Here is a 27083-nt window from a genome sequence, read left to right on the forward strand (position 1 = left end):
CCTTGAGCTGCTGTGGAGGCTGGCTGGCCTAGCATATAGTCACTGTGAGGGCTGACTCAGTGGCCCAAGCTTTCACAGTGACCCCATGCACGTAGCTCTAAGTTGGTGAGGGGTCCCAGACAGTAAACATCTGGCTGAACCTTGAGCAGTCAGAGTACGTGTAGAAAGGGAGCTACTGCAAGGACTCTGTCTTTTGATCATGGCCCTCCCAGAAACTGCTTGCTCAGTCTCAGGAAACTGAAATTGAGGCCTGATCTCTGAGAGAAGACTGAGCAGCCTGTTATGGTATCTGCTTGGTCCTTTCAGGTAGATTGACCTCAAAGCCTCACTGTAAATGATTTTTTTCAAGTTCATAATTTATTCTTCTTGGCCAACCCTGACTTTAGTAACTGATAGTTTAAGCATTAACTGTGCCAGCAGAGTGATCAAAATGTACACTTTGCCACCCATCCAAACAACCCCAGAAGATTTTGAGTATTTCATCACTTTAGTTTTACCTGTCAAGAAAGTGAGGCTCAGAGAAATGGTGCCTTGTGCTAACATCACGCAGATAGTTGGCAATAGGCAAAATTTGAAAGCACCTTTGATCTAAGGACATAGCTGATATTTTTATTGAAGTAACTCTGCCTTCCTATGGAAGCCAAAAGCAATACCACACTTATTTACTAGACTTGGGGTTTGGGGAGGAATGTTCCAGACTAAGCTAGAAAGCATCACAGTCTTCTTAGAGTAAGCCAGAAAATCTGAATTGACAATGGATGAGTGGATTTAAAAAAGTGATATATACATACAGGGATATTTTAGTCAACCATTAAGAATGAAATTAGCCAGGCAGTGGTGGCGCACGCCTTTAATCCCAGCACTCGGGAGGCAGAGCCAGGCAGATCTCTGTGAGTTCGAGGCCAGCCTGGGCTACCAAGTGAGTCCCAGAAAAGGCGCAAAGCTACAAAGAGAAACCCTGTCTTGAAAAACCAAAAAAAAAAAAAAAAGAATGAAATTAACTAGATGTTATGGTGCACACTTGTAATTCTACAATGTGGGAGGTCAAGACAAGAAGATCTTCTAAAAAGCAAAAGAAACAAAAAGATAGAAAATGGAATTCAGACATTTTCAGGAAAATTGATAGAACTGGAGATCATAACAAGTAAAATAAGCTATTCTCATATATGGTATCTAAGGAAAAAGAAAAAGAACATGAATGTAAAAGGGAGATTATTAGGGATGGGAGTGACTATGACCACAGTATATGACATGCATACATGAAAATGTCATAAGACAATCTTTACTTTGTACAGTTAGTATATGTTAATTAAAAATAGTAGATGGAACCTGTGGCCATGTTGGTATTCAAGGACCTCACTGCCATGGGGGCCATGCCAATCCAAGTGGCCTGTGCAGCCACATGGGGCTGGGCCCAGGCTGCTGCCGTGGACCATGTCTGGGTCCCTAGCCTAACAGCAGCCAGGGTCTGGGCTGATGTTCATGGCTTGTATTTATTACCACAGAGGTCATAGGAACCATGCATGTTGAAATCCAAGGGCAATGCTGAACCAGCCCTGTCCCTCACTGGTCCCGGGATAGCTGGCCTTGCCCCTCGCTGGACATTGCAGCAGGAGAGCTGGCACTGCCTCCCCCTACCCCTGTGGGAGAGATGGCCCCACCCCTACCACAGGTTTGGGAGAGCTGGCCACATCCAAGATGGCATGGGCCTAGGAGAGCTGGCTCTTTCCCTTGCCCCACAGGGTGGTCCCAGTGGCAAAAACCAACCAGCTCAGCTACCATCCAGATCCACATCCTGGGCCTTGGATTGCCCCACCCTACTAGCTGCCCCATCTATGGCCTGCTGTCGTTCCAACAGGGACTGGTCTTGCAGAATGATAATCGCAGGTTCTCCATGACTCAGGGCAACAACAGGCTATCAGAGAGGAGTTTCGGTGAGAGTCCAGTGATGATAGTGTACCAGAGGCCTTGAACCAGACCAATGTCTCATTGCAATGATCACTGGAGGGTGGGGCTGATTGGACCAAAGGGGTCTACTGTGTGACACACCCCAGCTCCCGATGCCACTAGGATGCATGAAGAGGTGCTGGAAAGATGGAGGAGCAAGGCGGGTTTTTTTGTTGTTTATTTTGTTGTATTTTGAATTAATTTGGGAGGGCATACTGCAGAGGTAAGGGGCAGATATGGAGGGACTGGGAGGCGAGCGGGATTGGGGTGCATGAAGTTAAATTTCCAAAGAATATGTTTAAAATGAAAAAAAAAAAGGAAATGGATAATGTGATATAAATACACTGTATATAAGGGTATGAAATTTTCAAAGAATATTTTTTTAAAAGAAAGAAAAGGGCTGGGAATGTAGCTCAGTGGTAGAGTGCTTACTTAGAATGCATGAGGTCCTAGGTTCAATTCCCAGCACCAATTCCCAGAAGAAACAAAAACCCAAACAAACAAAAAACATGAGTGCAGAAGCGAGACAACAAAGAGAACTGTCTCAGGCCTTGGGGTCAACTACGAAGCAGAGAAATCTTCCCTCTTAACCTATTCACCAAGCCTTCCAAGAGCTCTCTAAACAAACCACACATTAAAAAAAAGTTGTAACTTCTTCACAGCTCTTTGAGTGCAGCACCTGCGCTTTGGCGTGAATTTCCTAGAACAGGATGATCAGGAACTAACTGCTCTGGCATCAATGTCCCCAAGCCCTGCTCCTTGGTGCACATCTTAGGCTCAATTAACCCACGTAAGTGCTCCAGGAAATGCCTAAGGGTTTTTTGGAAAAAATAAAAATAAAAAGCCTCTTGGAAACAATTCTCAAAAGCATAGGCAGGCAGCCTCTAGGGGTGTATATTGGGTCCAGCAGGGACAGGTTGTGCCTCCACGCACAATTGCAGTTTTGCTATCACCCTTTCCATCTGGCTCTCAGACCAAAAGAATCATCAGGCTCCCATACCGCCTTGATCGAGATCAGCTACCCTTGCTGTCAAGAGAGTAATTAATGGTGGCTTCGCAGGACTCTGGAGTCAGGGGCTCCAGCCCTCAGCTAATGAGAACAACTGTGGCTTGGGTGGAGCTGTCTTCAGTGCTTGCCAACAACCCCACTCCTCACGTGTCTGTCGCGCTTCCCCACAGATCCTCAAGGAGGCACAAGAACAGGAAGCTTTTGCCTCGCTATTTTGGGCCCACTCAGGTCTAGATACAGATTCTCAGGCAGAAAAAAACGCCCTAGCACTGAAAATCTGGCATCCGCAGACCAATAGCCCCAGCTCGGTCCCAATAGAAGGACGGTTTTCCAGTTAACACCATTGTATCTAGTGGCCATTGGGCCAACCCTGAAAAAGTTTGTTTCCAGGGGTGGGAACAGCAGGGGACCAATTGGAGGATTTGAAGTAGTGCCAGTGGGCTAATCCTAAAACTCCAGAGACCACTGGTGGCTGTTGAAGGTGGAGAGGAATCGGAGGGTTTCGCTAGATGGAAGCTCCAAGTCTTCAAAAGAAAAAACTAAGAAGCATGCGCAAGGCCACTGTGACACACAGACAAGACAGATCAGAATCAGCATCCCAGAAAATCTTATTAAAATGCGAATCCTTAAGCTACAAGCTCTTTAGCTCTCCAGGGCTTCAGGGTGTCCAGAAATCTGAATTTTAAAAATGCTTTCCCAAGAACCTCCCCCTTGAGGCTTGAGACTCTGAGCGGGTCAAGGCTGTTTTAAACAAAGTTGCTCCCCCACCTGCACTGATTACTTTAAAGCTGTTGGGAAGATGTCCTTACTTAACTCAAGACTCGGGGCTCGTCCCACCCACTCCCCTAGGACCAAGAAGCTATAAGACCGGAAATAGGCGCTCTTCCAAAGCAGCTTGAAGCTAGGTGGAAGACTGGGAGAGTCCCAGCCATTCCCACGTCAGCATCTTTGTGGGCTATAAGAGCGGGCAGCGTGGAGCCTGCCGGGAGATGTAGTACTCAACGCTGCTCCGCGCCTGCGCCCTGAGCAGTTGCCGGTGAGCTTGGGAGAGCCGTGGGCGCAGAGGCGGTGAGTCCCGGAGCGGCCAGAGGGCGTGGCTGTCCCTGGGGCGCGGGCGCGGGTAGCGGGGCTCTTTTCGCAGGCTGGGGCCACACAAACTGGCAAATTTCGTATGTGCCCTGGGCGCCAGGTCCCAGGAGCAACGAGGAACGGCGGGCCCCTATTCGTTCAGGGACCCCGCCGCCGCTCCCTACGACCCGGCCAGGCCTTGCTGGGAGTCCTCCAGGACTGGGAGTGCCCATCTGGGTGGTCGGACATCGTCATCTAGAAGCTTGGGGGGACCCCATCCCTAACACTGGCATCGGATTTTAAAACCAGCTTTTAGATTTTGGGGGGACATGTCATGCTTGCTGTTTCCCTAAGTGCCCTCTTTTCTTACATCGCTTTATGGGTAGGCCTGTGAGCGTGGATTCACTGAGGGGAGGTTTGAGAGGGAAAAAAAAAACACTGTTTCTTAATGAAGTTTTCACTAGGTAGGGCCCAGGAAAGAAAACCTAGAGGGTCACTTCCCTGGTAGACGTGGTGGAAGGTTTTGGGTCAGCCAGGGGAAGGCTGGCCAGCTGTGAGGCTGGAGAAGATTAGCAGAGGGTCCACAGCCAAAAGACTGCAGATCCTTGGATGTTCTCCAGCAACGGTTACATGCTTGGGCTCAGGAAACTAGAAGCTTCCTAGGAAGGAGTCTTGACCAGCAATAAATTTCACATGAATCCTTACCTTGTGCCAGGCACGCTGCTATTCACGTTCTGTGCCATTTGGTCCTTGAAGGATATTTTTATGAAGTTGATGCTATCACCATGTCCATGTTGCAGACAGGGACATTTGGGTGCGAGATTTACACAGCAAATTATGCCTAAATCCTGGCACAGAAGTATAGGTTACTGTCACGGTAACGGGTGATACAAAGTCAGTTTGGTTCAGTTGACTGAATGGGAAGAGAATCAGGACTATTTTTTCTTGAATCTCTTTAAAAATCTTAAATAACACAGGTATATGCGGAACTGCGACAGCAAAGGCAGAGAGAGTGGAGATCCGTAGTATATCTGCATATGCAGATCCTGAGCCCTGATGAGGCATGTATATGACCAACCCCATGACCTCACAGACTGCAGTAAAAATATCTTGACACTTTTAGTTATTTTGGAAATGTTGCATTATCCCTCCTATGTTTCTTTTGAAATATCCATATAGGGAAAAAAAAGACTTGATAGTAGACTAGGGATAGGATTAAAAGCCAGCAGATCAGTGGGAGCTTATAAAAAGGCAGAGTTACCTTTGTCACTATAAGATATTAGAGAGGTGCTTTGACTAATGCTATTTACTGAGCACCTTAAATTTACCTGGCATAGCTGAGAAAGTAAGTTGAATTTTCTATTTCTAGAGGATATGTGGGTGAGCTCTTTGTAAATGTTTGAAATGTATGTACAGTTGATTGTGTCTATAAATGTTGTTCTGGGAAGTGAGTCCCCAGCTTTTATCTGAGTCGCAAAACCGCCTGAAAGACTGTGAAGTGCTCTTTTAAGCCTTTGTGGGAGAAAGCAAAGCTAAGTACAGACAGTGAGTATACCATCTTGTAACCATTGCTTTTTCTCCTTTTCATCTTTTCCTGTCTTCAGCTGTAGGTGGCTCCCCCAGATTATTACAGAGAGGAAAAACCTGCAATCTGAGACGTAGACCCCAGATAAACTGTAACATTCTAGAAGAGGTGATGGCTGTGGCCCTGGGTTGTGCAATCCAGGCCTCCTTGAATCAGGGCTCTGTGCTGCAGGAGTATGACACTGACTGTGAAGTCTTCCGACAACGTTTCAGGCAGTTCCAGTACACAGAAGCAGCTGGGCCTCATGAAGCCTTCAACAAACTCTGGGAGCTTTGCTGTCAGTGGCTGAAGCCAAAGATGCGTTCTAAGGAACAAATCCTGGAACTGCTTGTGCTAGAGCAATTCCTAACTATTCTGCCCACAGAAATAGAGACCTGGGTGCGGGAACACTGCCCAGACAATAGAGAAAGAGTTGTGTCACTCATTGAAGACTTACAGAGAGAGCTTGAGATACCAGAACCACAGGTGAGAAACAAAATGTGGAGTCTCTGTTCTTAAGGAAACAAAAAGAGTTACCCAGGCCATCGGGTCTGTATCCATCATTTTGACTCTGATTCCACAGCCCCAAGACTTCTCTCGAGACTTTGCAGTGTTCTCTTCGGCTGGAATCAGCATATGTGTGTGAGGTTCTCCACTGGATCTCTTTAGGACACACATATGGGAATGCCCCAGTTACTATTATTAAATGAAATTTGCAGACAGCCTAGCTTAGCTAGAAACACCAATTACAGTTACCAATACTTTCCTCTATGGCTTGCTAGCCAGCTCCTGCCATGGTATGATTGATTGTGACTTCTAAGTGTCTGGCGGTTTTTACTTTGTTAATGAATTTCTTTTCAAACCAGAAGGAGGAGAGGATAGGGTAAATGTGTGCCACACATTCTAAACTGTTTACTGTTTGTTTCTTTCCAGAATGATCTGGCTGACACTGAGTCAAGTAGAGTATAGAGAATGCAAAGAGAGGCAACCTAGCTTAGTGTCAACTACTAGGTATTTCTCCAGTGTATGTGTTCTTCAGTGCATGGGAAGACATCAGGAAGTGGTCCTATGCCAGCGCCTCTGCTTTCAATTACTGTGATGGGACAGTCAGGAATCTGACCAAGGTTCCAGCGCTCTGAGTAGTGTTGTCCCTGGTGATGGGATTTTACAAAGGGGCCAAAAAATTTCTCCGTAAAGGGCAATAAATGCTGTGGTTTTCTCTGGTTTGTGCAAAAGTGCTAAAAATAATACACAAAAGTTCTTTGGTTTCTACCTTATCAGTAGGATGTGGTTCTTGCTACGTTCTTTTCACCTACATGAAGGTTTGAAGAAGGAGTCCCAAGTTTGGGAGAGTGTAGGAAGAGCTCTGCCTTGTAAGTGATGTGCCCATATCTGGCCCATTGAATTCCAGTAGCAACTCCTACCCGCAAATTGCCTTGTGTTCAGAACCACCTCTCGTGACTTCCGTTCAGGGAAGGTGTAAGTGCACAGGGCAAGCTGAACACAGGGCACTCCTCTCAGAAGAAAATAGCAGGCGCTTCTACCTGACACTCGAAAGCTCTGGGGCTTGGGACTGGGGTTCCTAGAGCAGTTGGCTTCACTGCAAGTCGTGGCTTGCTTAGGAAGTCCCCGAGGTCCCAGCATCCCTAGGATAGCAGCGGGGAGTAGTTTCCCTTACTTTCCACAGCTTCCTGGTTTGCGTGAAAATAGAAGATTTCTTCTTTGGGAGGTCTGGGCATCCGTTGCACATGTTAGGAGTTGCAAACCACTCCTGGCACTTGATCACTCAAATGCACTTACAGTGTAGCTGGATCAGCTGTGAGTGTGAAATGCACACTCCCCACAGAGACTTTGTATGAAGAAAGGAGCAGGTGGAATAACTCACTAGTAATTATTTGTGTTGATTACTATTGAAATCCTGGTACTTTGTATATGTTGTAATAAGCACATCCTGGTTCAGTCAACTCTCCTGTTTTTGTTTGTTTAGTTGGTTGGTTGGTTGGTTGGTTGGTTGGTTGGTTGGTGTTTTTAATCCATTGCCTCCTGGAACTCCTGGAGACTTTAAAGCTACATGTGTGGCTCATGATACGGTTGGTGAGGAATGGCTGACTTAGAAAGAGGTAAAATGGCTTTACTTCCAGTGGAGTCTAGACTTTGGAGTGATGTTGTTGGCCTCTCTCTCAGATTGATATGGATGACATGCTCTTGGAAGAACTGGCACCAGTTGGAACAGTGCCCATGCCACCCAGCTTGCACCTGGAGGCACCTGCACTCCAAGTCATGGAACCTGTCCAGGAGCCCCCGGTGCCAGAGGCCTGGATCACACAAGCAGGGCCACAGGACCTAAACTACAGTGCTGATGCTGAATGCCAATCCTTTCTGGACCCGGGTAAGGCAAGGCTTTTATTTGAGTTCTGGGTTTCTGTTTGACAGCTAAAGAACTTGGAGGTTTCAGTTTGAGTTAGAAATAGGAATCCCCCAATAGCCCTGGACCACTGACATAAAGAAGTGGAGGGCTGAGAACAGGAGGAGGGAATCTCTTTCTAGGAACACCACCTTCCTAGGAACAATAGGGAGTGAGGCACATTGGCTAGAATGTCCTTGGGAGCTGGCTATAGTGATGGCCTTGCCCAAGGGGCTTTTCACCAAGAATGAATGCTATTTGGGAAAACCTCTTGTGGAAGTTCAGATCCTCTGGTGAGGACAGTTGTCCAACAAATTTTGAGCCTACAAGGTGAGATCCAAAGGGCCGGTTGCTTTTAGGGTCTAGAAAGCCCATTGGAGTAGAGTACTTTGCAACATTCTCTCTTCAGGTCTGTAAAAGAATGCAGTCATTCATAAGAGGCGAAAAAAAATGTCAATTTCTCCGGGCTGTGGTGGTGCATGCCTTTATTCCCAGCACTCAGGAGGCAGAGACAGGCAGATCTCGTGAGTTTGAGATCAGCCTGTTCTACAGAGTGAGTTCCAGGACAGTCAGGGCTACACAGGGAAACCCTGTCTCGAAAAACAAACTAAAAAAATGTCAATTTCATAAAATTCCAAACTAGGATAGTGTTTCTAGACCTCCTGCATGAGCCTAATCCAGAGAAGTGCTATACACACTAATGTTTGAAGCCCACCGGCTCTGGCATAACAGGGTGAGTCCTAAAGGAGCCAGGTCCAGTAGACAAAGGCAGCCGGGCCATGCAGCCTGCATGGCCTTGTGTTTCCCTTCCCTTTGGAGTTCTTTCACACCATTGTCCACGTTCTCTGCCCCATTTCTTCCCTTACTCCCATGAAAGATTTAGCTCAAGTGTGGCTGGAATCCTTGAACATGGACTAAACTGTGGATATCACTTGGACTAAACTATGATACTGAGACAACAAAAGAAAACAGCAAAGTGGAAATCAGTGAGAACAACCCAAGTTACAAAATAGAACTACCTGATGCATGAATAACTAGCAAAAGCTAAGGCGTGGAATTCCTTTTTACAGTTTCATATTAATTCAGCCAACATCAGGAGCACCTGTGAAGAGCCAGGCTAGACACTGGGGATTCATTGGTACACACAGCAGAAAAGCAGCCTTAGCCATCCTGGAGCTCCAAGTCTGGTGGTCCGTGGACACATTCCATGTATGATGTGATGGAAGCAATCCTAGAGGGCATAGGGTGATAATGAAGCACATAGGAGAGTCACCTTACCACCAGCTAAGCGGACTGACTCCGGGAGGAGGGGCTTAGGGGAAGCACCTATGGAAAGGAACCAGAATGGGCTTGCTGAGCAGGCAGTGCAGATGGAGATGGGGAGGAGGAGTACCAGTAGAAGAAGCACCGCCTGCAGAGGCTCTGGGGCAGAAAGAACATCTGCATTTGCACCGGGAGGGGCCGACAGAAGCAGACCAGCCAAGGTGGTAATCATGGAGAGGAAAAGGCAATTCCACAAATATTTAGTGTATGTGAAACATAGGGCTTGTCATTGACTGACTGGTTATTGGGTAATGAACAAGAAAGGTGAACGATGCCGCCTAGGTCTCTGGCCCACGACCTGGATAAATGGCAGTCTCACTCACTGGCATAGAGAACTCAGAGGAAAACTGGTTTTTCATAGGTCAAGATAAGCTTAAGGCATGACCACACCATGCCAGAATATTTTTAAATGATGGTAAGAAAGAAAAAAACAAAACACCCTAAAGTCCATAGTTAAACATACTGGTTGAAGCAGTACTATATAATATTATCATTTATATTATAGTGTTCATATTGCCTTCATTTCAGATTCTGTTAAGAAGTTTAAATTTAGCTGGGTGGTGGTGGCGGCGGCGGCGGCGGTGTACACCTTTAATCCCAGCACTCAGGAGGCAGAAGCAGGCAGATCCCTGAGTTCGAGGTCAGCCTGGTCTACAGAGTGAGTTCCAGGACAGCCAGAGCTACACAGAAAAACCCTGTCTCAAAAAAACCAAAATAAAGAAAACCCAGCAGTTTCCATTTTTTTTCATGTATGTTCACAATTAATTTTAGGACTTAGCCATCCTACTCAATTATAAATCTGTATATTCATTCTGTTTTTGCATGTGAATTCTTTCTTATCTCAATATTGCAGGTACATAATCATAGAGCAGTAGTATTAATCTTACTATTCATATTCATTTTCATACTTTCTAAAGCACATTGACATTCAGACATTCAGTGTATTTTTTTTTTTTTTTTTTTTTTTTTTTTTTTTGGTTTTTTGAGACAGGGTTTCTCTGCGTAGCTTTGCGCCTTTCCTGGAGCTCACTTGGTAGTCCAGGCTGGCCTCGAACTCACAGAGATCCGCCTGGCTCTGCCTCCCGAGTGCTGGGATTAAAGGCGTGCGCCACCACTGCCCAGCCATTCAGTGTATTTTTAAAAAGAGACATAATAATGAATCAAGTAAAAAGTAAAAATTGGAAGAAATTATCCTATTTAAAATGATGTAAAATGATGCAAAACTTATTGTCACATTATTTATTTAAAAGTTACTTAAAGTTTTATTTTTTTAAAAAATGAAAGCATTTCAATATTTTGCATGATATCATATTGGAGATTGAGTGAAAAATCATAAGATAATGGTTAATGGGGGGAAATGTAAAAGTCATACACGAAATCCATTGAGTTTATCTGAAAGTCTGGACCATATCCCCTGTCAGTAAAAACTGAAGTTTGGGAGGATATATGTAATATGTATATGCAGATTAGTCATTTAATTATAGTGATTTAACTACTACCACATTTTCTAATTGCAAAATTAAGAAAAGAACTTAAATGGAAACTGCAAATAGATCTAACAAAGACAAAAGCTTTAAGAATTCCCTCATTGCCGGGTGGCAGCAGCGGTGGCGCACGCCTTCACTCCCAGAACTTGAGAGGCAGAGGCAGGTGGATCGCTCTGAGTTCAAGGCCAGCCTGGTCTATAAATTGAGGTCTAGGACAGTCAGGACTGTTACACAGAGAAACCCTGTCTCAAGAAACCAAAAGATAAAGAGAAAAAAATCCCTTCATTTGGGGCTGGAGAGATGGCTGAGTGCTTAATCACTTACTGCTCTTGCAGAAAACCCAGGTTTGATTCCCAGCACCCACGTAGTGGCTCACACCTCTGTGAAACTCTAGTTCCATGGGATCCAGCACTCTCTTCTAGCCTCCACAGGTTCTTGCACACACGTGGTACACATTCATACACTCAGGTGTACACACATACACATAAACTAAATATTAAAAAAAAAATAAACAGTTCCCACCAGCACTCGGGAGGCAGAGCCAGGCGGATCTCTGTGAGTTCAAGGCCAGCCTGGTCTACAGAGTGAGCTCCAGGACAAGCACCAAAACTACACAATGAAACCCTCTCTCAAAAAACCAACAAAATGAAAAAACAGTTCCCTCACTTAACTTTATGCCTGACACCCTAGAACTTTGGGAGATTGTAGACTTTCTTCAATCAGAAAGAAAAAGGGTAAGGGGATGCTAGGCCTGAAAGCTTAAACTGTATTATATAAATTCGAACTTAGAAAATGTGGAGTCCAAATTTAGTGCCTCAGAACTAGAACACATGTGCCTAAGCTCTGGATTTTTCGACTCAGTTAATGAGATTTCACTTTGAGTACATGCAAGATGTCAAAGAACACACCCTTTTGGTGTGCTGAATGATAAGAGAGATGAACATTTAAAGTAAAATGTAAATACATGTCATCTGTAAACATCAGAAGATTCTTTTTTCTTTTGTTTTATTTTGTTTTGTTTTTTGAGACAGGGTTTCTCTGTGTAGCAGCTCTGGCTGTCCTGGAACTCACTCTGTAGACCAGGCTGGCCTCGAACTCACAGAGATTCACCTGCCTCTGACTCCCAAGTGTTGGGATTAAAGGCGTGCACACCACCGCCGCCACCACCACCCGGATTAATTTTTTTTTAAATATGTGTATTGAGTTTGTGTGTGAATATGTGCATGTGAGTGCAGGTTCTCATGGATGCCGAAGGAGGGTATTGTTTTCCCTGAAGCTGGAGTTACAGATGGTTGTAGACCCCTCAGGTGGGCGCTGGGAACTGAACCCAGGTCCTCTGCAAAAGCTGTGCATGCTCTTAACCGCTGAGCCATCTCTCTAGCCTGAGAAGATTTTTTAATTTGTATTTATTTATTTTTGTATGTGTGTATGTGTTCATGTACATTCATGTGTGAATATCAGAAGAGAATTTGCGGGAGTCAATTTTCTCCTACCATGTGAGCTCCTAGTGTCAAACTTAGATCTTCATACTTGTGGGAAACAGTCTTACCTGATGAGCCATCTCCCTAGCTGAGAAGGTTATTGTAACTTGAACTTCTTCAGAATTTCCTGTTATAGTAAATGCTAATATAAGTCATATCTAATGCCCAGTATAGTAATGACACCTCCAAGAACAGCCTTTGTGACATGATCTTTGCTAAGTGGAGCTTAGTAAAATGATTCACTGAACATTGGATGAGAATATTATTGAAGTACCTTTCTTAACCTCCAATTTTTTATCCCCTATATCACACTCCACTATATCATTTCTTTTGCACCATATTCCACAATTAGAAATCACCTCTGAAGTTCAGCAGCTTAAAGGAGAAAGTGAAAAGAGGGGGTGCTTTAAAACCACACACACACACACACACACACACACACACACACACACATTTCTATGAGCCAGGAATTTCCAGCAAGTTTACAGTGTTTTTTCTGGCTCAGTCTCTGCAAGCTAGCAGAACCCTCGCTTCCTTGCTAAGGGAAGGGGACTTCTCCATATGCATGTCCTCAGGACAGGCAGCAGGCTCTTCTCATAGCAGCTGATCGAAAAGAAAGCAATACATGTGCCACGACGTTGTTGGTAACCCAGTCACACACTATCACTTCTGCAATATTCTCATTAGAACAAAGTCACAGACCCAACCCACACTTAAAGGGGAAAGAGAAACTCTCGCTTGATGAAGGAAAGACTGTAAAATAATTCAAGGGCTTATTTTAAAACAGCCATTTACCCATTTTTTTCTTGCATCTAAAAATTGGATCCATTTTCAGCAATGATTTAATAGTGAGGGTGGGCACCATTTACTTGTGTGTAATTATCTAGATGTCACCATGTGCTCTCATGGAAAGCCTAAAAGTGAAAAGCCTGTTCGTTTTGCATTGAATGTCCTTGGAACTTTCCTATCAGTCCTTATGGACTGATATTGTTGGCCATCTATTCTTAAGAAAGGACCACATTTACATTGCGTTGATTATTGTTGTTTTTACTAAGTTTTAGAGTCAGTTGGCTCACTACGGAAGATTGTGTTAAGTCTGAAGACAGGTTGGAGAGTACTGCTATATTAATGATACTGCATTTTGTGATGCCTGAACCTGAAATGTGTTTCTATTTACTTGGACTTTCTCAGGTGTTTTCAACAGTGTTTTATAGTTTTCAAAGTATAAATTTTACACTGAGCTTATTAAATTTGTTCTTAAATTATTTTAGTCTTATTAATGTTATCATGAATGGAATTATCTTATTCAGTACATTTTGGATTGTCCTTTGAAAGTATATATTAAAATACTGTTGATTTTTGTGTATTGACCATGTAGCCTACAAACATACTTACCTTGTTTATCATGATAGACTCTTCAGGGTTTCATATATATATAATTATGTCACCTATGAACGGTAATAGTTATCTTTTGATTGTGTAGTTTCCCTTTAGAGCAGTATTAAATAGAGGTAGTGAAAGTGCACTCTTGTCTTATTCCATGTCTCAGGAGAATTTTATTTGCTCTTTCATCATTACTTTGATATTATCTGTGGGTCTTTCATAGATAGCATAGATCAAGTTGAGGAGATAATCTTTCCGTTCCTACTTTGAGTGGTTTTATTAATTTGAATAGCAATATTTTTGGATATATCTTATTAATAAATTGTTCTTTTACTCACTATAAAATGAGACCCTTTATAAATAGCAACTTTTGGTTTTAATATCTGAGTTGTCTAGCTGTCTTATGAATAATATTTATACAATATACCCTTTTCCATCTTGGAGGCAGAGGCAGGCGAATCTCTGTGAGTTAAAGGCCAGCCTAGTCTACAGAGAAAGTTCTAGGCCAGCCAGGTCTACATAGTGAGACCCTGTTTCAAAAAGCAAATGAAAACCAAACAAATAGGACCACAAAACTCTAGTCTGAACTTGACTTTCTTTCCATTGAACTGTTTAGTCCACTCAGATTTAGCCTGATTCGGATATAGTTAGAATTATATGTGCCATTTACTTCGTCTTCTATATGTCTCAGAACTCTTTTGCTCTTCTCTCCCACACTACTTTCTTTTCTGTTAAATGAGTATTTATAGTGTAGCATTTTACTTGCTTTAATGAATTTTCACAATTTCTAAGTTAATTCTTAAGTAGATGATTACAGTTTACAATTAATGCTCTAACTTATCATCAGTTCAGAGTTATATTGACAATGTCATTAAAATACAGAAACATTAGCCCTATATAGGTCTGTATTCTTCACTTCTGTATTATAATCATATTATTATATCAACCCTGGTAGAAGCCCCATAATACACTGCTATAATTATTACTACACATAGTTTTAAGGATTTTAAAAGAAACAAAAGGGATAAAGGAAAGCAAATACATTACAGCTTTTGTTTTTTAACATTATTTATCATTTATGGTTTTCTTCATTCCTTTAGGTAGATTTGAGCAGGCAACTCTAGTCATGTCTTAACCATGTACAGATTCTTCTCTCGCCTGCCTCATCTGTGCTGTTATTGACATATATATTGCCTTTCTACATGACATAGGACTTGTTTTCTTAAATGTTTTTGAGGCAAAAGAAGCAGACCTTTTGATTTATAATTATATGCTACTTTCATTTGTGCTATTTTTCATGTAGCTTCAAGTTATTATCTCAGAGTCGCTCACTTTCAGACCCAGGACTACACTTAGTATTTTCAATATTACATAACTGTTTTCAGGCAAGTCAGCTAGCAACGAATTCTGTTTTCTGTGCATTGATAGTTTGTCTACGTTTCTGTCTGTGTGAGGGTGTCAGATCCCCTGGAACTAGGATTACAGACAGTTGTAGGTGCTGGGAATTGAACCCGGGTCCTCTGGAAGAGCAGCCAGTGCTCTTAACCTCTGAGCCATCTATGAAGCTCGAACGTAGGATTCTTAGTTAACAGTTTCCATTTTTCTCTAACACTTTAACTCTGTCACCCCACTGCATTTCAGCCTCCCTGGCTCCTAATGAGAACTCAGTTTCATCTCAAACTAAATTGGTATCATTAAATCTCTAACTAATTTGGAGTTTTATGTCTTAGTAAATTGCTAGTAACTTTAAACTTTTATTACATTCATTTACTTATGTGTGTGTGTGTGTGTGTGTGTGTGTGTGTGTGTGTGTGTGTGTGTGTGTATAAATTCCTGGGTCTACCACATGTATTCCAGGAACTGAATTTAAGTCAGCAAGCTTGGCAGCAGGAGCCTTTGCCTGCTGAGCCCTTAGACTGGCCCCTCTACTAACTTGAATCTAATCAGATTGAATCTCTACCTAAATAGTTCACTTGTAATTGATGGGTCTTTTTTTTTTTTTTTAGTATTTCCTCTGCTGCCCTACAGAAATACCTGTTATTTTAGCGTGACCATGAAGAAGTTCTGTCAGATTAACTGCTTTATAATACTTAGCTTACAAGGGGGAAGAAATCAGCAAAATTACCCAGTCATTAATTTAACAAAGAATTAAATAGCAATAATGACTTTGTTGTGTGACAAGACTTTTTTGGGGGAGGTGCTACACACATATCTACTCACCTCAGACAGGGAGCCCATGACAGACTAAACTACAGATACCATAAAGTGCAATTTGGTGATCCAATGATTATTATAGGGGTTACTTACAGGAGCAGAAAAGTCTCAAAGCTGCATCACCAAAGTCCACCCAAGCACAGGTAACAGCTCACAAAGCTGGGAGCCTGGAGCACACTGCACAGTCTGCCAACAGCTCAACAGGCTGGAGAGTGTCCTTCCCTGGCGCCTCAGCTGGTCTAAACCTCTTCCAGGCAGCTCTGCTGGCTTCTGCTTCTTCCCGGCAGCTGGTCTCCTCTCAAAGTCTTCTTTGCAACTTGGCTTGTCTGAGAATCATCTTTGTAGCTTGGCTTGTTTACTCCTGGGAAGAAGGCGCCTAGTGAATCTGGTCAGTTTCAGGGACTTCCTAGAGCTGTCTTGAGTTGTTTGCCTTCTGTCTTAAAGGCTTCCCTGCAGAATGAAATGGCCAATTATAGCAGAAACTGTTATATAACAGCTACACATTTGAGTTAAAGTTATTACAGTATATTATCTAAAATGTCATTTCCTTAAAAAATATAAGCTATGCATTTGACCAGAAATATGCACACACTGGAATGTAGAATGTAGTCCAGGCTGACTGGAACTCACTATGTAGTACATATTGGCTTCTAACAGATGGCAGTCTTCCTGTCTCAGACTCCCAGGTGCTGCAATTACAGTCATGAGCCACCACCCTTGCTTGGTCATACTTTTGAAAGTATCTGTTCAGTTCACTTGTCCATTTACTGATTGCATTACTTATTCTTTGGCTCTTTTGTTCTTTCTTTCTTTCTTTTCTTCTTTCTTTCTTTCGTTCTTTCTACATATGCTGGATAGTAACCCTTGCAGATGAATAGCAAAGATTTATTTTTCCACATTCTCTAAGCTATTTCACTACCCTGTTAATTGTTTCCATTACTGTTCACAAGGTTTTTTTCACCAGACTGTTAGAGCTCATCCAAGGAGGTGATGCGATGGTGGCACAGATATCATCCCCCACATTTCACATACTCACTTTCTTACCTCACATGAGACTGTGGAGTCTAAAGGAAGCATAGTAAGGTTCCTAGAACTCATGTTTCTTGCCTAAGGTTGATAACAGCAACCAAAGTAAATCCAGGCTTCTGCCTTATGGAGCAGATTGTAATGCCAAACTTTGTGACCTCCCTCTGGCGTCAGCATCTTCTGGCCTGGGGCCCAGTTCTGCTGGTTAACTGTGGAAAGACCTTACTTTTTTTTTTCTCCCCCACCCCTCCCCTTCCCTCCCCTCTCGAAAGACCTTACTTTTAAGGTGGAGAAATGTGCCAACAAATAACAGCCAATTTGTCATCTGAAGATTCTTTTTTTTTTTTTTTTGGTTTTTCGAGACAGGGTTTCTCTGTGTAGCTTTGTGCCTTTCCTGGAACTCACTTGGTAGCCCAGGTTGGCCTTGAACTCACAGAGATCTGCCTGGCTCTGCCTCCCGAGTGCTGGGATTAAAGGCGTGCGCTACCAACGCCCAGCACTGAAGATTCTTTTTTTAATAATTTATTTATTTTATTTTATGTGCATTAGTGTTTTGCCTGCCTGTATGTCTGTGTGAGGGTGTCGGATCTCCTAGAACTGAAGTTACAGACAGTTGTGAGCTGCCATGTGGGTGCTGGGAATCAATAGGGTACCACTGACCAATTCTTACTATTATTTTCCAAGATATTGGAGTTCTTTTCAGAAAGGTTTACTGATAACTGTACCAGGACATGTTTACCATGTTTTCTTCTAGTAGTTTAAAAGTATCAGATCTAACATTAAGGTCTTCCATCTTTTCTTTCTTTTTGTTGAGACAGTGTTTCTTTCTTTTTTCTTTGTTTTTTTTTTTTTTTTTTTTTTTTTTTTTTTTTTTTTTTTTTTTTTGGTTTTTCGAGACAGGGTTTCTCTGTGTAGCTTTGTGCCTTTCCTGGAACTCACTTGGTAGCCCAGGCTGGCCTCGAACTCACAGAGATCCGCCTGGCTCTGCCTCCCGAGTGCTGGGATTAAAGGCGTGCGCCACCACTGCCCCGGCAAGACAGTGTTTCTTTGTGTAGTCCTAGCTATCCTGGAATCCTGTGATTAAATGCATATGACACCATTGCCTGGCTTCTTTGATCCACTTTAAATTAATTTTAATAGGATTAGAGATAGGAATAAAGTCTTAATTATTTATGTGTGTAAGCTGGGTGGTGGTAGTGCATGCCTTTAATCCTAGCACTTGGGAGGCAGAGGTAGGTGGATCTCTGTGAATTCGAGGCCAGCCTGGTCTACAGAGCAAGTTCCAGGACAGCCAGAGCTGCTACACAGAGAAACCCTGTCTCGAAAAACTAACAAAATGAAGAAGTAGCATTTATGTGTGGATATTCTGTTTTCCAGGTACCATTTGTTGAAGAGACTATTTTTTTTCCTCCAAGATATATCTTAGGCGGCTTTGTCGCTATGGTTCTGTTGGTGGCAGGTGTTATGAAAGCTCCAGCATTCTTCTTTTTATTATTCAGGATTGCTTTCACTGTTTGTACCTTCTGTGCTTCTATATGAACTTTAGGGTTGATTTCTAGTTCAGTGAAGAATGTAATTTGAATTTTGAAGATTGCACTTAACCAGCAGACCACTTTGGGTAACAGTGCCAATTTTACAACTTTAATTCTGCTAATTTATGAGCATGGGAATTTTCTCAATCTTCTAGTATATTCCTCAATTTCTTTCATACATGTTTTGTACTGTTCATTATAGAGGAATTTTGCTTTATTGATTAGGTTTATTCCTAGGTACTTAAAAATATTTTATTTTGGTTGTGAGCCTAGTCTTTAATGGCTAAGCCATCTCCACACATGCGTTTAATGCCAGCACTGAGGAGACAGAGCCAGAGTTCGAGGCCAGCCTGGTCTACAAAACTACACAGAGAAACCCTGTCTCAAAAAAAAAAAGCAAAAAAGAAATTTATTTTTAGTTGTGTGTGCATTGGGGTACAAGAATACAAGTGCCTGCAGAGGCCAGAAGAAGGCATCAGGTCCCCCAGAACTGCTGTTACAAATGGCTGATGCCTTCTTCTGATGTTAAGTGCAGAGTACTGCTTAAGCCATTGCTCCAGCCCCTATTCCTAGTAATTTTTGATGGTATATTAGATGACATTGGTTTTCTGATTTCATTCTCAAGGTCAGTACTGTTTTATTTTTAAAAAGCTACTGGATCTTCTCTGTTGTTTTGTATCTTGCCAGTTTGCTGAAATTGTATCAGGTCTTACATTCTTGTATCTTTAGGGTCTTAAATATAAGAATGTATCTGCAAATAGGGATAATCTGGCTTCATCCTTTTCTGTTTGTTTCACTTTTATTTCTTTCTCTTGCCTTGTTACTCTGGTTAAGATTTCCAGTGCTATATTTTCCGAGTAGTGAGAAAGGACATAGCATAGAGCGAATTTCAGTGGGTTTGGTTAACTCTTTTCCAGTAGCCAGATGATTGGCTGGCTAGTCCAACACTTTCTAGATAAGTTTGTGGGTTTTACTGTGGGTTTCTGGAGATTAAACAAAAATGTAGGTATCTTTGAATCCTGAAGTAGTTCAGATAAGACCTTAAGATGGCTTTCTTAATATACACCATTATATGGTGGGAAGTAGGGAAAACTTCCGCCAGTGCCGGGGTGCTATGCGAATTCCATGCTGCATGTCCAGGCTGTACTTTTGCATGCTGGTGAAGATTGCATTCTCTGAGTCTCTCCTTCCTTTGTTCCGGCCTGTGCTCTCCGCTGTGCTATTACCATGTGTGGGGTGCTCTTTCTTTCTTGTCCTCCGTTCTGCTCTCCAGAAGGATCTGCGTTTTCTCATTTCGCTGTCTTTTTACCGCTAACACCAGCTGCCTCCAAGGCTAGTTAGCTCCTCTCTGGCTGTTTCAATCCTGTCCCCAGGAGAACTGGGCAGTTGTTAGGTGGGTATAATCTGCCATCTTGGAGTGTTTTCTGAATCAGTAGTTTATATATCAGCTTGTAATCTCTTCCAAGTTTTAGTTTGTGCCCTTATTTTCTCACAGCAGCTTTCCTTCAAGCTGTGACCCTCAGCATTTTTATCCATCCCATATGGTCCCCTCTTCTCATCCCAACTTTGAAATCCAAACAAAAACCAAATAGTGAATTTTGAAGTATATTTTTCTTCTTTTTGAGGCAGAGTCACACGTTGTAGCCAAGGTTGGCCTGGAACTTGCAATTCTTCTATCTCAGCCTAGAATTATAGCATGCACCATCATACCCAGCACAGAAATCCATTTGAGTTCTCTCATTCATTTCTTAGTCTTAAAATTGAAACATATGGTCTTTTCTTGATAAAACAAACAAGTAATTTCTATCCATTTCTCATGTCATAATCTAAAATACAAACTTTCCTTTGGATTAGTATTTACTTGTGTGTGCCATTTTAATAGTTCTAACACTTAACCATCAGCCCATTTGTTAGCTTGTTTCCTACTATTGTTAGATCATTTCCATAGCAGATGTTACTGTAGAGCAGTAAATGTGGTCAGCAGTGAGGAGGAAGAAAAAGAGGCAGGAAAAATAGGGTGCCAGTGAAGGCTGAATGTGGCGGGAGAGCAAGTAGTACTTAAGATGTTCGACAGGAACACTACGTAGCAGTTCATTTGGGTTATTCGTTTTTTAAATGCCCTTTCTAGACTCCTGCTGACACATTACAACTACTTTTCGCTGCTTCCAATTCAGTTCAATAAAATGGAAATGTTTCTGTGAAGGTATCAAGTGAACTTATTCCAGTAAACAATTTCCTAACACCTAAGTTTACACCACTCTTCTCTGACGTGTGTGTTTAGACCACTGTTCTTTGACACGTATGTTTAGACTGCTCTTCTCTGACATGCATGTTTAGACTGCTCTTCTCTGACACGTATGTTTAGACTGCTCTTCTCTGACACGTATGTTTAGACTGCTCTTCTCTGACACGCATGTTTAGACTGCTCCTCTCTGACACGCATGTTTAGACTGCTCCTCTCTGACACGCATGTTTAGACTGCTCTTCTCTGACACGTATGTTTAGACTGCTCTTCTCTGACACGCATGTTTAGACTGCTCTTCTCTGACACGTATGTTTAGACTGCTCTTCTCTGACACGCATGTTTAGACTGCTCTTCTCTGACATGCATGTTTAGACTGCTCTTCTCTGACACGTATGTTTAGACTGCTCTTCTCTGACACGTATGTTTAGACTGCTCTTCTCTGACACGCATGTTTAGACTGCTCCTCTCTGACACGCATGTTTAGACTGCTCCTCTCTGACACGCATGTTTAGACTGCTCCTCTCTGACACGTATGTTTAGACTGCTCTTCTCTGACACGCATGTTTAGACTGCTCTTCTCTGACACGTATGTTTAGACTGCTCTTCTCTGACACGCATGTTTAGACTGCTCTTCTCTGACATGCATGTTTTAGACTGCTCTTCTCTGACACGTATGTTTAGACTGCTCTTCTCTGACATGCATGTTTAGACTGCTCTTCTCTGACACGTATGTTTAGACTGCTCTTCTCTGACATGCATGTTTAGACTGCTCTTCTCTGACACGTATGTTTAGACTGCTCTTCTCTGACACGTATGTTTAGACTGCTCTTCTCTGACACGCATGTTTAGACTGCTCCTCTCTGACACGTATGTTTAGACTGCTCTTCTCTGACACGCATGTTTAGACTGCTCTTCTCTGACATGCATGTTTAGACTGCTCTTCTCTGACACGTATGTTTAGACTGCTCTTCTCTGACATGCATGTTTAGACTGCTCTTCTCTGACACGTATGTTTAGACTGCTCTTCTCTGACACGCATGTTTAGACTGCTCTTCTCTGACACGCATGTTTAGACTGCTCTTCTCTGACACGTATGTTTAGACTGCTCTTCTCTGACATGCATGTTTAGACTGCTCTTCTCTGACACGTATGTTTAGACTGCTCTTCTCTGACATGCATGTTTAGACTGCTCTTCTCTGACATGCATGTTTAGACTGCTCCTCTCTGACACGTATGTTTAGACTGCTCTTCTCTGACACGCATGTTTAGACTGCTCTTCTCTGACACGTATGTTTAGACTGCTCTTCTCTGACACGTATGTTTAGACTGCTCTTCTCTGACATGCATGTTTAGACTGCTCTTCTCTGACACGTATGTTTAGACTGCTCTTCTCTGACACGCATGTTTAGACTGCTCTTCTCTGACACGTATGTTTAGACTGCTCTTCTCTGACATGCATGTTTAGACTGCTCTTCTCTGACACGTATGTTTAGACTGCTCTTCTCTGACACGCATGTTTAGACTGCTCTTCTCTGACACGCATGTTTAGACTGCTCTTCTCTGACACGTATGTTTTAGACTGCTCCTCTCTGACACGTATGTTTAGACTGCTCTTCTCTGACACGTATGTTTAGACTGCTCTTCTCTGACACGTATGTTTAGACTGCTCTTCTCTGACACGTATGTTTAGACTGCTCTTCTCTGACACGTATGTTTAGACTGCTCTTCTCTCTGACATGCATGTTTTAGACTGCTCTTCTCTTGACATGCATGTTTAGACTGCTCCTCTCTGAACTGACACGTATGTTTAGACTGCTCTTCTCTGACACGTATGTTTAGACTGCTCTTCTCTGACACGTATGTTTAGACTGCTCTTCTCTGACACGTATGTTTAGACTGCTCTTCTCTGACATGCATGTTTAGACTGCTCTTCTCTGACACGTATGTTTAGACTGCTCTTCTCTGACACGTATGTTTAGACTGCTCTTCTTTAAGCACTCAAAAGCAGTAATTCCCAGTTTTCACTATACCAACATTTTATAAAGATTTACTCCATATTTTAGCTCTAGCATAAATAAATGTATTATCAAAATAAATACAGAACTAACATAATACATTGCTTTTAGAGCATGATTCATTCACCTGAAAGCACAAAAGAATGGCCTTCTCAATTGTTATTTTGTTCTTATCTTTAAAAAGACTCTTACAAGTGGCTCCAGATGAAGGAACAGTAATTGGGGAGAAAATGGGTATTAAGACACCATGTATCCATGCACTCAGCCTATATTCCAGAAAAACCTTTGATGAACCACACTGTCATGCTTCTCCCTTTTTGCTTCTATGACCAGGTTATCAGTTGCCAAAGCTTGACATGAACTTCCCCCTGGATCATAGAGAAGAGCCATGGGTAAAAGAATTAGAGGATCCCAAAGAAATGAAACAATTGCTTGATTCCAAGATTGGTAAGTAATGGTTCCTTTACAGTCTCAGGAAGAAGGGAATCAGCAGTAATCAGGGTAAAGAACTTGGAGTGTGTCTAGGCATTTCTACGTTCACTATTGACTTTCCTTCACTTTTTCCTTTTGCCGAACACAATGAAACCTTCAGTTTCTATTTCTTCTCAGGTTTTGAGATGGGAATAGAAAATGAAGAAGATACTTCAAAAGAGAAAAAAATGGAAAATATGTACCCATTTGTTGTGACTTTAGAAGGGAATGCTCTCCATGGTCCCATTCTGCAAAAGGACTATGTACAGTTAGAAAATCAGTGGGAGCCACCCCCAGAGGAGTTACAGACGATTTAACAAAACTTGTAGATCCTCAGAACCCCATTCTAGGAGAAACACCTGAGAGCTCCAACTTGGAAGAACCTCTCAACCCGAAGCCTCCAAAGAAAAAGAGTCCTGGAGAGAAACCTCACCGCTGTCCTCAGTGTGGCAAATGTTTTGCTCGGAAGTCACAACTTACTGGGCACCAGAGAATTCATTCAGGAGAGGAACCTCACAAATGCCCTGAATGCGGAAAAAGGTTCCTGCGTAGCTCTGACCTCTATAGACATCAGCGACTCCACACAGGAGAGAGGCCCTATGAATGTAGTGTGTGTAAAAAGCGATTCACTCGGCGCTCACACCTGATTGGGCACCAGAGAACCCATTCTGAAGAAGAAACATATAAATGTCTTGAGTGTGGAAAAAGCTTTTGTCATGGATCAAGTCTTAAAAGACATCTGAAAACTCATACAGGTGAAAAACCTCATAGATGTCATAATTGTGGGAAAAGTTTCAGTCGCCTGACAGCACTTACTTTGCACCAGAGAACACACACAGAAGAGAGACCTTTTAAATGTAGTTATTGTGGGAAAAGCTTTAGACAGAGACCAAGCCTTGTAATTCATTTAAGAATCCACACAGGGGAAAAGCCATACAAGTGTACTCATTGTTCTAAAAGCTTCAGGCAGAGAGCAGGCCTTATCATGCACCAGGTCACACACTTCAGAGGACTTCTTTAAGAACTGTTAAGGGGAGCAGGTCCTATGACAGGTTAACATGGGAGCCTGCAGTAGCTGGCTGTCTTAGAAGTACAGCTTTGAGGGGTGCTATTTTTAAAAACCATCTTTCAAGGTATAGGAGTTCTAGAGTGTCTACCTATCCTTAACAGTTTTTCTGAATTTAATACCTTCTGTCTTTTTCTGTTGTTTAATTGCAATGGAAATTATTGGTTCCAAGGCAACCATATGATAAGCATAAGCACAAAGCATATAAACGGTGGCAGTCGTTTATAGGTAGGACCAATATAATGGAGCATAGGACCAATATAATGGAGCATTAACAGTGTCTGCTCTACACTACCACACTTGTTCTCCCCTATAATTATTAAAGGCGACTATGTGAAAGCAGCCATTTAGATAGACATGCTTCATGTGGCAAGAAATGAGGCAGTGAATTTTGACAAACAATAAAAACGTTTCAGGAGGATTAGGAGAAAGAGGATGTCATTGGCCTAAGGAACAGGCTTGTTTCCATTTACAGTTTTATGCTTAGAGTCGTGATGTTGTGTTTGGACTTTTGTGACGTTCGCTGCCCTGCTTAGTTGGCCGTCTGTGAGTATGGTGGTTACAGTGGAGTACTATGCTTCTAACTGTCTGCTAGCTCTAGCAGAAATAACTTGCAGTTGAAGTTGTACAAGTAGAATCTAACTTTATTTAGATGGACTGAAGAACAAGTATCCGTGGATTTTCAGTCATTGGTATTCTCTCATGTTTATTTCAGTGCTTTTGAAATTGTATCCATTCTCTAATTCAGTGTTTTCTAAGTATGTGTCGTAGTATACTTTGTTCTGCAAGATGTTCTGCAAAAATTTTTGGAATTGCTTCTAGCTGTGTGTCCTTCCTAGATTCATTATGCTCATGAGCATATGAGACTCTTGGAAGGGTCCTAGTTTAGGAAAGGAGGCTAAGGCGCCTCTTGTAGCGCAGTGCTTTCCAAACTTCCTTGACCCCAGAACCTTTTTCTTGTCCACATAGTAATAACTTGCAGTGATACTCTGCAAGTATCCCTTGGGACCCACTGCCTTAAACCAGTATGTCTGTTAGCTATCAGTGTGGTCCTGTAGCTCTAAACCTAGTTATTTCCAGTTTCAAGAATTTTATGAAAAAATGATTTGAAAATATACATCTTTTGTATTATACACACATCATTCAAGGACATTAAGATCACTAATTCACATAATTTGTGGGTTACTTAGTGATTTGCAGCCTCTGAATTTTAATTATACTTACATACACATCATTTTAAGAGGTGAAGGTCACTAATTCACATAAGTTATGAATTACCTAGTGATTCTTAACCTTTTTGAATTTTACTTATAATCACACACACACACATACATATACATACAGAATTGCTACTTATATAAATGTTCTCATGTAATCATAGTAACAACTCAATCTCATAGTAAGGGAGGAAGTCAATGAAAGCTGTTGATATGTGAAAATACTCCTTGAGCTTAGTCCTTGTTATTAGACACAAGCAATGGGACATTCAATTATATTCCCTTCGTGAAGATACACAGTCATCTTTAAAGTAGAACTAAGGAAAGTGGCTCTCTTCATTGCATTCAAGTTCTTTGAAGTAACATAGAAGTATTTGGCGGGTATGTATTATGTGCCTAACTTGTCCTGTTCTAGTCTTAATGGAAGCTAGTAACAAAACATAATTCATGTGTAAGGCTCATAAAGAGTTTCAAATATCTCTAGTTAAACAAGAGTTGGGAAACAAATGGAGAACAATACAAGAGAGCTTGTCATTAAGTGCCAAATCATATAAAGTGCCAGAGCCAGGATGTGTCTTTAATTCTTGGCATCCAGGTCCCTGTATGATGCTGCTAATAATTCTGGGATTAAAATTAGACCCCAGTAACATAGGAGGAGTCTGAATGTAGAGATTAAAAATACAGAATGTAATGGCTTCTCTTTCTCTCTTGTGGAATTGCATTCAAACCAGAACAGTGCCTTAGAATGGATGTGCCCAACTGCTCTGTATTTATACACTATTTTAATAAAGTGGAAATGTATATATGCTCTTTTTGATTCTCTTGAATTAAATAATCATTTGAACAACTTAGAGCTACTTCCCTAAGCAGGGGCAACAAGCACCCCAATACACTTCTCTATGCCCATCCCAAGTTGGAATCACTTTTCTGACTGCACCCTAGTGCTGTGGTTCGCTGGCCAGATTAGTGGCAGTCATAATATGAATTATGTCTCTTCCCTCATCTCTATCCTGAGCAGATTTGTACAGGGTGGAAAACATCCTGTATTCACCCTTTGTTACTTCCGTGCCCTGTATACAATAATAACCATTAATAACCATTCATGGCATTAGATACAGAAACATGTGAAGCAGTTCTTGGAAACAGGTTATAGTGTTAGTACATTGCATGCATGTGCCTAATTGGGGCACATACAGGACCTACCTCCTATCATAAAGGGTAATAAACAGGACTCACCTCGTAATTACTATGAAGACTAAATAAAATATATTTTGTTCAGGTCCTATACAGTATCAGCATTAATAAATATCAAACATATTGTACTTTCTTTTTTATGTAATAATAAAACATTTGAGATTGTGGATTTTCTCTTAAGTATGGCTTTGCTCACATTCTATAATTTTTATATATAATTTTCTTGATTATCAAATTGTTATAGTTTTCATCATGATTCCCCTTTTAGCCCAGGAGCTGTACAGTATTACCATTTTCGGTTTGGGTTTTGCTGTACAGCAGCTGAAAACTGGTTTCATTCCATTGCTGCTTTTCAACCTCATTTTTAAAAGACTTGAAGTTATAAAATTTGTTAAGCATCCTAAAACTATACAAGATAAGGGTTTCATTTGTGGACA

General features: G+C 41.9%; 1 protein-coding gene across 1 annotated transcript; it reads left to right on the forward strand.

The window, feature by feature from the left end:
- The first annotated feature begins 3958 nt into the window (after positions 1–3958).
- On the forward strand, positions 3959–26262 carry Znf449 (zinc finger protein 449). The gene is given in 6 exon segments (XM_028862384.2): positions 3959–4024; positions 5629–6074; positions 7773–7977; positions 23032–23145; positions 23308–23475; positions 23478–26262. Coding segments are annotated over 5 exon segments (1554 nt in total). The 5' UTR covers positions 3959–4024; positions 5629–5720; the 3' UTR covers positions 24191–26262.
- The last annotated feature ends 821 nt before the right edge of the window (positions 26263–27083 follow it).

Source organism: Peromyscus leucopus, chromosome X (genome assembly GCF_004664715.2).
Source record: "Peromyscus leucopus breed LL Stock chromosome X, UCI_PerLeu_2.1, whole genome shotgun sequence".
In the NCBI taxonomy this organism is placed as follows: Eukaryota; Metazoa; Chordata; class Mammalia; order Rodentia; family Cricetidae; genus Peromyscus; species Peromyscus leucopus.